Below are 14,016 nucleotides of genomic sequence, written 5' to 3' on the forward strand. Positions count from 1 at the left end.
ATCACTAAAACACGAGAAATCAGGCTTCGAGAACTTAACTTTGAAATTTAGAAGTGTTTTGATTTTTGTGAATAAACCCCAAACACAAACACATGTTTAAACTCGAGCGGAAAAGGTAAAAAGGTTGCCCTAGCAGTATTCCTGTCTCGGGCTTCCCAAGAGGTCAGGGATTCAAACAACACCAAAAGTGAGGAAATATGTGAATTTACTTATTGTATTTACCATATATCAATACTATGTACTTTAAAAATTGAAGGTATTTATAATCATAGTCTCAAATGCTACACCATATTACATTATATATACACTTCATTATCTATCTACATATGTAACACAATAAGGTATTATTTACACTTGCACATTGCATCAAGTTCATTTACCCTTTTAACCTTTGAATTTACTTCTTATAGTTGTCCTATTTCTGATTCAACATATTAAATCTAGTTTCATATTGCTTACCTATATTATCCCATCTTTGAAAGGACCAGAATCCTTTATGAGCTCTGTAACAAGCTTCACCTGTTCAAATCACACAAAAGAAACCAACAATTAATCACGATATACATAATACCAACTACATTTGAAGTTCAAACTCTCGAGTCTTGTTAAGATTCAGCTTAGTAAGACTCGCTCAAACTGTTTCTTAAACGTGGTGAGGGTCAAAAAAGGGAGAAAGATCAAGTTCGAGCACAAAACTAATCAGAATGCATGAAGTGCTAAGATTACTTGTTACACAATCTACTATCAATCTCAAGGAATCTATATTTGAACAAACACAAGTTTGTGCACGTGGGTGCATATATGTTCATGTGGAAGTTGGCTTCCACAGGAGTGATAGAACATCATGCATTTTGGAAGATGGGACTGGACAGGCTTGAACGAGCAAGAATGAGTAGATGGGTGAAAGAATCGAAGATTTTAAGGGTTTTAATTTGACATGAGTAGTTTTAGTAATTTACAAATCCTGTTAAATCTTACCAAAGGGTCATTGGCCTAGCAGTATCCTTGTAACTAGTAAATCCATGCCTCCCATGAGGTCATGGGTACAAAGGTTACCGGTGAGTGCGTATTTACTTAAAAAAAAAAAGATTTGGTTCCATCTTCTTGATTTTGTTCCATCTATTTTGGTTGGACAAATGAATGCATTTTTGTCCCACTTAGTCTCGTCCCAACTCGGTTTAATGTTGCGCCAAATGTGGGACCACGAGTTTATGTTCTGTCTTATCCCGTCGTGTCCACCCTAATGAATAACTATATTACCTGATCTGTTTCACGGGACAGGAAGTTGCCAATGACTTGACTAAAACCTTCATCTAGTAAATAATGGGAGCTGTAAGTGGTCACGGGCAGATAACCCCGCTGAATTTTGTGCTCGCCTTGTGCTCCTGCCTCTACTTTGTCCAGATTCAGCTCAATAGCAGCTTCTATCGCCTGTAATATCGAAAGAAAAAGGAAAGTGAAACCCTAAAGCAACAAATTCTTAGATTATGGTAATGACTACTGCTTTGCTTCCCAAATATGCAACTACATTGATAGTTGCTTATGTTCTTAGTACAAATGGGATGGTTAAGTACTGTGGCCTGATAGTGATGATGAGGGTGGAAGAGTAATGTTAACTTGGTCCACAAGATTCTCTCGATTCAATCATTATCAAATGATAATTTAGACATCTGACCAATACTAACACTTCTCTCGAACTCTGCCAAGTCAAGCATTCAATTTTTATGGGATGGAAAGAGTACTATAGTTGATGAGGTCGTAAATTATTAGCAGTCACTACAGAAAAAGTACTGGTATCGCATTGACACATCTAAGGCTGTGTTTGGAAACCAGAAGCTAGCTTATTTTTGAGCTTATTGAAAAAGCCCCATTTGGTTAGCCATAAGCTAGCTTTTTGAAAAGCTACTTCAAGTAGTGTTTCAACAAGCTCTAGGTTTTTTTTCCATTTATGCCCCTTATATTCGTCCAGTTAACTTTTCAACATGTCCTTTCTAAGTATTATGCATTTTTCACCTAGCTTACCGGCTAGTTTTTACCAAAAATGACTAGTTTATCGGCTAGCCTAAGACTTCTTCCTTTGAGTGTGGAAACCACCCAAAACCACCAAAAGTACACATCTTAAAAACCATTTCTTGCTGCACAAATTATGTTGCAACTGCTAATGTCTATCTCTCATAGTTGATAGTCTGCACTTACAATACAACAGCTTGCAAGCACCGCTTTTTATGGTAGCACATATTAATTCTTATCACCTTCCATAATTCCAGTGAAATTCTTATTCTCAGGGGCAGAAGGGAACAAACTAAAACTTCCCAGAACAATAAAATTTGTAATTAAATTCTTGTGATGGTAAAACAAATGCATGTCATCATGGTAATGCTTAAAATTCATTTTCTTCATATAGTTAAAGCCGAACCTGGTAGTAGCATGCCTCAAAATGCAAACTTGGATAATACACTCGTGGTAGGCATCCCCATAGCCGCCCATAGATTGTATCTCCTCCGATAAGATTAAGAGCTCCTGCAACAAGCTCATCCCCTTCCTGGGCAACAATTAGCATTATGTGATCCCCCATCTTTGAGCCCATGATATGAAAAAATTCTCTTGTTAGATAAGCAGTACCCCACCTATGAAAGTGTAGATGAATAACATAATTGTTAGAGTGAAAGATTATAAGCTTTAAGAATTAATAAACATCGGTAAAAAGTTAACTTATGGCAAGTTTCACCAAAATAAACACTCCCTCCTTCCCAAAAAAGGTTCCTTTAAGATCTTGAAGAAATCATGTCCCGCAATTTTACACATAATAGTAGCAAAATGACCCTTTATCCTTTTTACGGAAAAAGGATAGGTCATAAAAGAACTCAAAATTTATTTTAACGCTTAAGTATTGAAATATGACACTTTCGGGGACAGAAAAATTAAATGGAAGGATGGAGTGTATGATTAAAAAACCAATGGATGAAGGATGAGTCGTATGCACTTAACTTGTTGTCGGTGGTGTTTCTGTAGAACTGATAGAACGTATCCCAGTGTTTGGCCTGTCGGTGAGAAAATAGACAAAATAAGATCAAGTTGTTAAAATTGACAAAATAAGATCACGTTTTTTGCATGTGAAGGTTAAGAAGACTTCAAATATGGAGTAAATTACAAAAATTGTCCCTAGGTTTATGAAAATTCTGGTTTTCGTAACTCGACTTTCGAAATTACACTAGGTACTAAAAAGTTTGCATTCCGTTAAAGATTTTGTCCCTGGCCCTAACAGGATTTAAGTGCATCCGTTAAGTGCCCTTCCTGTGCTAGCCACATGAGGTAATTTGGTCATTTCCTTTTTCCTTTATAGTTTTTGTTATTGTACAAGTGTATAAAGCATTTTAAAAAAACCTATCCCCCGCCCTCATTCAAAGCCACCACCCCCTGTGTTATCAAAACCAAGGCCCCCTAGTTTTTCTAGTAGGGTTTTCCTGCCTGATCATCCAAATGAGAACTCATTGACCCAAATGGTCTGTTCTTCAGAAGCTGGAACGATAGTGGCTATGGAGCTTATTCAGGAGGTTAACAAGGAATCAAGTGTGCTCAAGGATGGATGGAGGTGGGGCAGAAGCAGCGAGTGGTGGTAAGGTGGTACTAGTGGGTGACGGTGTTGGTGGGGCTGTTGGGGTCATGGGTGCCGGGGATGTTCCTGTCGGTGGAGAAAGAAGACGCTGATGGAAGTGTTGGTGCTGCTGGTGAGGATGTAGGGGGAGTGGTTTACATTTAGTTGGTTTTTATTTAAATGTCTTACACACTTGTACATATGTTTTACAAACCTGTACACTAAAAAAATTTATAAAAGAAAATGAAAACTGACCAAATTTCCATTGCATGACTGCACGTATGGGCACTTAAAGGATGGACTTGGTGCCCGTTAGGGCCAGGAATGAAATCCCTAACAAAATGCAAACAGTAGAGTGTCTTGTGTAATTTCGAAAGTCAATTGACAAAAACTGAGAGTTTTCTTAAATTCCAGGGATGATTTTGTAATTTACTCTTATACATTATAATATGATGAAGCAATTAAAGAAGTACGAGAGATGCATTTTTGTTAGATTTTAGAAATTAATGGTCCTGCATGCTTGGGATTAAGAGCAACATTATATGGATCCTGTCTATTTGACAATATTTGAGAACTTTGAAGGGAAAGATAATATCATAGTCAAATCTCTGCAAATACAGTTGCTATCATACCAAAAAGCTTGAGCTTTCTTTGAATGGAACCACAACCTTCTCAAGGAATGGTAAGATGATAGGACAATACAACACATCTACATGTATGCATCACATCTGAAACGCCAGAATGCCAGCAAGGGCATAATTAAACAGGCGAAGTGAGAGTGTGGCTATTTCTTTTAAGAGAAACCCGACCAAGAAGTTACAACAAAAGCCTCTCCAACTACCTCCCTCCTGTGGACGCTATCTACAGGTCCCGACACCCTAGCCTGCTATCATAGTCTTGTGCCTCCAAAATCTCCGTCATGTCCTCTGAAATGTCTAAGGCCTCAATGTCCCTCCTCAGTTGCTCATCCCACGTCCTCCTCCACCCTTCAACAGTCCCACTTTCTACCCACCTCATTGGAGACGCCATTTGTCTTCTCCGAAGGTATCCAAACTACTACATCTTCCCTCTCTCAACTTATCCATGATAGGCACAACTCCCGACTCGACCCAGAATACCTTGTCAGGTATCCTATCCAGCATGATCCCACCACATGTCCATTTAAGCATCGTCATTATGGCAACTTCCAACTTTCTCTCATGGACCATCCGGGTCACCCCAAATTTAACCCATACAACATAGTTGGTCTAACTACTCTATTGGATTTGCCCTTCAGCTTTAGTGGGGCGTTCTTGTCACACAACAGCCCCGTGGCAGCCCTTCACTTTAGCCACCCTGTCCTTATGCAATGTGTTATGTCATCCTTGATCTCTCCTTTTTCTGAATCATGGAGCCTAAATACTCAAGACAGTACTTTTAAGATACCCTCCTGCCCCAAAAATAATGTTGATGTCTATCCCCCGCCAATACACTCCCTACTACAACTACACCACATGTATTAGATCTTAGACTGACCAATGTGTAAGCCTTGTGTCTCCAATACTGCTCTCTACTGCTCAAAACTCTTGTTCACTTCTACCTTCGACTCCACTCCCACCCAGCACAATGTCATCTGACAATAATTTACCATGAGAGGCTTAGCACTCTCTCACCCATAGGAGTCTGAAACAAGTCTTCGTTTTCCCGTACATATCCTGTATTACCCTGACATACCTCTATGGTACCCCACCCCTCCTTTCCAAGCTCAGTTCATGTTCTGTGGGATGCTATCATATGCCTTCTCCAGATCTATGAACAGCATGCTGTAAGTCCTACGACGCTCTTTATGCTTCTCAATCGAATTAGGTTAGCTATAAAATGTGAAACTTAAAACAAAACATAAATAGGTAAACCCCCTATAGTTCCTGGATGTGTAAATTTTCCTTCCACACACTCCTATGTAAGGCCAAGAAAATTCCACTACCTTGAGCATTTAACAATGTAATTACATTAAACTTGTCCTAGAAGCTTAAAGCATACATGCACTTGTGTCTTGTTTGTGCTTTAAGCAAAAGTAGAACCATGTCAAAAGGAAAGGGGGAAAAAGAAACACACGTAAAGGGAAGAATCAATTATACTACACCTTAATTTCATAACCTCGCAGCCGTTTCATTGTAAGATTTTGAGCAGGTATCTGCAAAAGATGAAAAATATTTAAGAAGCACCTCTATTCAGAGTCGTAAGAAGAGTCAAAGAGGTCCCCACAATTCTGAAATCTAGACAGCATGTAGAACTTCCTTGCAGAGGGCCACTCCATTTAGAGATCTACAACAGTACAACAAATTAAACAGATGTACCTTCTTGCGCTCTTGCCGAATATTTTTTCTTTTACTTTGCTTCATGTCCATCAAGAACTCATCAAAACTGTCATGTCAAGAAAACGCAGATATCAGAGAGAGGGAACAAACTATTAGAAAATTATGCATGATAGTAACAGATTGACAGTTTGTGATAACATAGATAATATATGCATAACCAATAAAATGGTTGAAGTGAAGATAAAACTTTAAATATAGTGAATAAAATAAAGCATATCAAAATTCAACATTTTGTTTACTCGTATCATACTGGTCGTGGAAGAAAAAATACAAATATAACTTATTAAGAAAATATGCTTTTTGTTTGTAGGGGTCTGGAGATGGGAAAGACGGACCTATGATAATTGTAAGACAGGTGAACAGGAGAAGACAGAACAATGAGTAAATACGTTACTTAAAAATATTAATAACATAATCTACAACCAGCAATAGAATAAATAACTGGTGTTTGTAGGTTTTTTATCAGCTATATGCAAGTACCAAATCAGTCGAGACTGAAGGTATTGAGTAAATATTTATCACAAGTACTATGTAATCCATGTAACGTTATGCACATCCATAGTCGTTCATTGTTATCGTCTCTCTCTTCCAAACTAGCCATCCTCTTTGAAATTGGCACATAGTTGACAAACTACTTGACCATATGTGGACATTGTAACCTTGTCCCTTTACAAAAGCTTCAAAAGACAAGCAATAAACTCACATTACCTTTTCTTTTGGAAATTGTGTTTTATAAATTTGTCACCTCTTGAGCAAGGGTATGCATACCGAAGTAAATTAAAAGCAATGACTTGAGAAAGTGATTGTAACTCATTCAAGAAGGCAGAAAACATGATCTATGACCAAGAGATAACATATTGCTCACTTTTTGTAGTTGCGATTTTTCCAATGATACTGCATACCAGTCCTCTGTAGAAAACCTTTGTCCTTCAATGCATGCCATTCATGTTCGGACGAAAAGGTTATGTGCAACGATGAAACTTGAAACTGCCAAAGTGCAAATACAAACTCAAAATTGGACCAGGCAATAGCAGTTTAACAAGTCAGCAACTTCTAGAACTCTCCAGCTCAAAAGAAACCTTCCCGTATTTCCAGAATTGGTGACAACGATAGGCAAATTAATTTGCAGGCATTTCCTTAAGAAAATGACATTCAGAAAATCGACAAAGCTAGGGGAGCTAATCAAATATAAAGCATTCAGTATTTCAAATCTACTCGAACTAAGACAGATGTATAATTTCAGGATGGAGGGCTTGTTTTGTACCTACAAAATAATAATCTCAATCCACTGTCCCTAAAACCATGAGCTATGCTGTTAATGCGGTCAAAATACAAAATATCGGTCAGGACCGATATTCAATATTCCGGTTATATCGATGATATATCGGTCCAAAATAGCGGTTAATATAATATTTCTTAGAATTATATATATATATATATATATATATATGTATGCATCCATAAACATATCATATGCATTAATTAGAGTTTAGAAATATAGTTCCAAAACTAAAACATCACATAAACAAGTCTCACAAAACAAAATAGRAAAARTGTTCATAAACGAGCTAATCGCAAACAATAAGCRTGAACTGTGAAAGAACCGAGAAGAGAAGAAGCATGAACTGTGAAGAACCGAGAAGAGAAGAAGCGTGAGACTTAATATATGTGTTGACTGGTTGACCAAATAAAGAGGCCCAAAAAACTAAGCCCGACATGTAATAAATTAAGCCCAAACATTTGTCTTATAGAAAATCAGTATATCGGACCGATTTTTCCATCAAAATATCGGTGAAATATCGGTAAATATCGGCGATATTATCAGAACCGATATTTTGACCGATATTTCACCACCGATATTTTTCCAGAGTCCGATATCCGATATATCGCGATTTTAACAGCATAATGAGCATTGTGAATAAATGGCACCTAGGTTAAGCAACTGGGTATCTAAGTGATTCATAATTAATAGAAAAAGATTGTGAACATTGTTGCCCTTTTTCTACCTTGGGGTTGATGTGAATATAGAAAGATGAATAACTTATACACAGTACTGGTGATGGAAAAGATCTACTTTTATTCTCCTTCTGTTAACATCCATAACGTGAAAGTAATCTTTTAGTATGGTTATCTTCATCGCAAGAACATAGGGCTGTGACACTGTCATCTTCAGTTATGGGATCCAATGGCAGGATACAAGCACATCTTTACCACAACCGATTGTTTTGATAGTTTGCTCAAGTAAAGAAACCTAAGCAGAAGGTAACATAGTAAATAGTAGTCCTTAAGGTCTACACTACTTCTTTGGTCTTAATAAAGGAAAACATAAGAAGAGAGGTCTAAGAGGCTCGGAATATGTCAATGATCTTCTAATATTTTTGTATAAGGCCTCTGCATTAACCAAATCATTAATTGATCTGTCAAAAAATACAAATCAGTTTTCCAGATTTTGGCTATTGAATAATATAAATGATCCTATTGCATCATTGGTACACCATAAACAAGGGGTGGAGAGGCATCAATGATTTTCACAGATGAAGCCAAACTCTTAGGACTACAGATTTCTGTAACAAAACCAGGGTCCTCATGCTAAATGTGTATCTAAGATGCATCAAGAAAAGCCAGATAGGAAAGAAATTAAAAATATAGTCTTGCATTAGAGTTCTTGAAGTAAAATCATGGCTATCTATCAGCACAGGCATACCCATGCACTAATATGTATTTGAACTTGGCTAATTCCTATTTTGCAATGACATACGGCATTGTAACACCATTACGAACCTGGTGTGATTTCCTAGGTTTCTATTTGCTTGTGTAAAGGGTTCTTCCTGGATATCGATAAGTTGAACATTCATTCAGCTATGGATGACGAAGAATAAAAAGTACTGCCTAGATGCTATAAACACATTGTTTTATTTTTCTTTCTCTGGCAACATGTTTGTTTCTTTTAATATCACAAGAGTTTAGGATCTGATTTTGATGCTGCTATATTTCCGTCAAACAAGGATTATCAAAGCTCCAATGAAACCGATGTCAGTTTAACATCTATCGAGTTGACGAAACTGAAGTACTTTGTTTTATATAAAAATAGACATCTGATAAAATAAAAATGCTAGTTCCAAGTTCAACCATATACATTAATGATGAGCCCAGAAAAAGATAATACCTTAATCGCCAAATCCTTCATAGCAGAAACTAAAATGTCAAAGACTTGATTTTTGTTTGACGTGTTCCGCACTAAGATCCTTGGACCAGGTACAGGAGTAAAAGGTACACAACATTGTAACTTTGGATAATACCTCGAACCATAACGGTAGTAGGCATCAGCCCATGAATGGTCAAAAACATATTCACCATATGAATGACTGTGATTGAAAGAAAGAGATGTTAGCTAACTGCAACCATGCATGCTTTTATAAATATTTATGAACATTGCATGTAATAACCTTTTAAGATAGAGTGGGATCACGCCTAGTATATTTTTATCTTCATCCTGTGCAACTATGTGCCGTGGAAGCCATCCTGTTTCCTGAACTAGCATCAAGGATAAATGCAATGAAGTATGACATTTTTATAGAAACAACCTCGAACTAAATAGAAGGCATGTTTAGCATTTATCAAACCATGAAGACTATTGTCATTATACAAATCAAGTAAGAAAGCAATTTGAAAGGAAATGAGTTGCCAATTGTTACTATACACCGGTCATATACAATTTTGACAGTTGACACCTGTTCAATGTATTGAAAACCTTGATTTGTGGTTCAATGAAAGGACAAAATGTCGTATTGTGATTAAATTAAGGGTGGTAACAGTTTGGTGCTTCGAATTAATTTAACAGTTTGGTGATATTCAACAAACTTTTTCACACGCTGGTGATTGTCATTTCGATTCATCAAATTTCTTTAATGAGAAAAGCTGGGGAGCAGCATAGTCACATGCTGGTGATTGCCATTTTGAATGATGAATCCTTTACAGCTCCCTGAACCAAGAATTATTCGCAGATTTCAAATTGAAAGAGTTAGGAGAGAAGCTAAATTGTTCATTGAAAGGTCCGTAAGAAGGTTTTACACAACCTGTTGGGATATGAATTTAAAATGGAGAGTAATAATAAGGAGGGCCCAAGATTTATAGCTTTTACATCGCTCCTTTGTCCCTGGCCCATGATAGAACAAATGTTTGAAGTATGGGAACTTGGGAAGCAATCACGGCCCCTGATAAAAAAAAATCTTTTGAAACCTTTTAGTTTCTATAGAGGATAACAGACCATAGAGATTTTTGTTCTGCTATGTTCTTAAGAAACAGGGAACTGTATTAGTGGGGGTACAATATGTCGCTGAAGGGCGGAGGACAGTGGCAGCGGCAGCTGGTAACACTGGGTGTGGGTGTTGTAGGACAGTGTTGGTAATGGATTGACGTATAGAGGCAGGAGAATCAGCATGATACGAGACATGTTGCCTAGTGTAATTTTACTTGAAGATCGGCAATGTCAGTTCTTACATTTTTAACAGTTTGAAGTCAGCAGACTAGTGATAACTGGGTAGGATGTCGGATGTCCGTAAGAAGAATAGACAGTTTATAATGGCAATCACCAAAGTGCGAAGCAGAAGTTGTTCAAAACCACCTCACTTCTACAAATTGACTTTAGTAACAAAGGGTTAAGCTCCCATAAAGTTCAATCACCAAACAACATTATTGCATAGATGAAACTCACAATTGAAACTGATGTAGATGTATCAAAAAGAACCACCAAGTCAATTAATGATTATACCTACTTAACAGAACCATGATCTCATGTCAAATTTGGGGTCATATGAAGTGGCATGTATGGACTTGACACTGACAGTCTTAAATTACAAGCTGGTAATAGCTATGAACTTACAGGTCTAAGTGGTGGTGGTATTACATGACTTGATGAAGAGGATATATGCCCAGAGTAAATGTATCACAAAGATGATATAAACATTATAATATATAAGATGTGACGGATACACTCAGTTGTTAATTTATGCAAATTTTAGTAGGAAATACTGCTGAAGATAAATTTCTAACCTTCACTGCAGAACCTGACTCCTCTAAACTTGAAAGGAACCCATGAGAAAGAAAAGGATTAAATTGCTCTGGACCAGTAGCATCGAGACTGCACTCATCCCAATCACCAGATGGAACTTCCAAAATTGAAGAGACTACAGAAACTGATATATGTTTAGCTTTCTCGGCGTTTGATGAGTCTTCCTAAATACAAACAGTTTGAGCAGCACACGTTACAACTTACAAGGGCAAGTATGGGAACCAGAAGCCTCCATAGCAAAAAAAATTATTGTTAACGATATTACACACCTTCACATTAATTTTGGTTGATGTGAAGCTGTCTAAAGAGAGATACATTTCAGGAGGATCTGCAGCCTTCTTAGGTTCCCAGAAGAGTGCCTTTATTCTAGATGTTTGATTGGGAGTAGGGAATTGTTTTCTGCATGACAAGCCTCCCTACAATAGGAAATTATGAAGGAATTTATCAGAAAAGAAACCCAAAAATATGCACAGCCGTTTTCAAAATGCTTCCACAGGTTCATGGGGAAATAACGAAAAACTAATAATAGTCATAATAGGTTTTCAAACCCGAATGTGTAAAGGGTAAATATGTGAGGTTTTTTCCTAGGGGATCCGTCCCCTTTTTCCAAAAAAAATGTGAGGTTTATATATTTCAATAATGGAAACAACCTAGTTTACCAAGGCAATGTTAGGAACAAATTCATGAACAATATAATATCCAGGTTCAGCAGCTAATCCAGAATTGATAGTGGAATTGTCCAGGATTGGCGTTTAAACTTGTGGGGTTCAAATAAGCTCCAGCCTCCCAGGTTGTGGAATGCCAAAGAACAATACCTACATACGTATTTATAAGTTGGACTTGCTCTATTCATTCTATTTCATCAAAAGAACAAATTCGCATTTTATGTAAGAATTTTCCAGCTCAAGGTCCATTTTATTGACTTCTTTAAGTCAATATATAGCATAAGATAGTTCATGGTCCAAGAGGATAACCTGAACAGTTTATTTTTTGTCAGACAGCAACTGAAAATCAAGGAGATCAAACAAGTGATTTCGGTATCAGAGCTTAAAATAGTAACTACAGTCCAAGCGATGGTTTATTTAGAAAATAAAATAAAATAAAATGAGTACACTTTAGGCCTTGAGAAAAGATCAGTAGATAGATCATTGAATAAGGAACCAAATGCATTATAATGGCAGGTAGAAGTCAGAACAATAAAATTAGAGGTATATATGGTGATGCAATGCAAAAATAATGACACAAAATAACACTAGAATACCACAATATTTGGTAACGTGTAAACTGGAGTTCAAGCAAAACTTCAACCCAAAATACTTGGGGATGTGGGGGTCATGTAATAAGAGACTACTTCTATTCATCCATGACTTGCAGAAAAAACATAACAGACAACTAGACAAATAAATTTTCCTTCATACGTTCCAAAATGCGAGATAGAGGTCGACTTCTACAATCAAACCTATGACTTATCACGTTTCTCCCTTCATAGTATTTGTTGAAAGGTCATTTCAATTATCAATTTTTTGCGAGAAGGGACTTGCAAAATCCATATCAATCTTGAAGTTGAAAATTAGTTCTTCTGACCAAAAAAGTCGACTTGTATCACTTTTTTAGGGAACATGATTGATATTCTGATGGGGTTCAAATTGGTCTAAAAGTTGTCTCCAATTTCCAAGCTCCAACCAATTGAAGCTTCCCTTTTGTGTTGTCAAGCCTAGTACTTTGCAAATGTCTGCAAAGTTGGTAAGATTTCATCTCAAACTGATGGAAAGCAATTGTCTATTTGCACTGCCGATTATAAGATTCCATGTAGTTAGCAAATTTTTCTTGAATAAAAAGTTTAAAGTCGATATCAGAATTTATGTTGAAAAGTAACTTAACTGCCATCATAATCGAAGTGTAGTTTCTCAGAAGGTGGGGCATAAAATTACAGCCAGCATAACAAATATATGTACACTAGATAGCCAGAAAAGCAGATTACTGATCACTCATCCTTACAGTGGCAAACAGAATCGCTTACTACACAAAATGAACATCTCCAGTCAAACGACATAGCAATTGAAACTACTATAAACCCGATGTTTACAATCAAGTACTGGAGAATCTATATGATCCGCATATAGAGACATATAATAAACGGAGAAGGAAGAAAGCTTACAAGGCCAAAATCGATGTGACCTAGAAATGGTGAAGGACGAACGACAGCCATGGCCATTGCCATTGCCATGGCCGAGAAGAACCGGAAGCTGGAGCTGCGACGGTTGATTTGCGAGAAGAACCCAAGCCACTTGTATGGGTTATCTTACGACACCAACTGATCCCTGTGTGCTCCCCAAATTCAATCCTCAAAATTACAATATTATTCCTTTTTTTATGTTTTTTCAAAAAAAAAAAACATATATTTTTGTTTTTTAAACCATTTTTTTTTATAAAAAAAAATTAAATAACATTTCAGCACAATTTTAAAATAAAAACTTAGAAAATTATCAAACAGCATCATAATGTTTTGGGGTTGTTTGTATACCTTTTAATAGTTCAATTAAGAGACAGTCTCTGAATCAATTAAAAGATAAATTTTGTTAGACAAAAAAAATCTATCTCTTAATGGTTTTAAAACCCTCTGAATGATTTTATATTTTGAGTCTCCCTTAACCATTAAGCACCCTAATCATTTTGTACTGTATCATGAGAGCCTTTTAATCATTCTAACCACTTAATCATTCTGCATCAAGCCATTCAGCAACTGTCAAACAACATCAGTTCTTACTTTTATGGATTTTTCATTCTATATCATTGTCAACTCAATAATTTAAAATACTATGATAAAAACTCTCAGTTTTTTCAAACTTTTTTAGAATCCTATCACTTTAACTTTTATAAAAACTAATATATCGAATTTTAACAAATACATATTAATTTATATCGAGAATCTATCGTTACTTTAAATATTTATTTATTTTACATAATATTTTAAATGTATTAATACATCATAT

The 14,016-nt window shown here is 36.4% G+C and overlaps 1 protein-coding gene across 1 annotated transcript; it reads right to left on the reverse strand.

Annotated features, from left to right (window-relative positions):
• Window positions 1–245: 245 nt before the first annotated feature.
• Window positions 246–13,368, reverse strand: LOC112508042. Its single transcript, XM_025112825.1, has 12 exons — window positions 13,182–13,368; window positions 11,293–11,439; window positions 11,005–11,187; window positions 9,399–9,481; window positions 9,119–9,317; window positions 6,818–6,939; window positions 5,932–5,998; window positions 5,718–5,768; window positions 2,989–3,041; window positions 2,417–2,627; window positions 1,261–1,431; window positions 246–519 (listed from the first exon to the last, which is right to left on the reverse strand). Exons 1-12 carry the CDS (start codon window positions 13,248–13,250, stop codon window positions 460–462), a joined length of 1,416 nt encoding a protein of 471 aa, XP_024968593.1. The 5' UTR covers window positions 13,251–13,368; the 3' UTR covers window positions 246–459.
• Window positions 13,369–14,016: the final 648 nt, after the last annotated feature.

The sequence above is a fragment of the Cynara cardunculus genome (assembly GCF_001531365.2).
Source record: "Cynara cardunculus var. scolymus isolate 2C chromosome LG 2, CcrdV1, whole genome shotgun sequence".
NCBI lineage: Eukaryota > Viridiplantae > Streptophyta > Magnoliopsida > Asterales > Asteraceae > Cynara > Cynara cardunculus.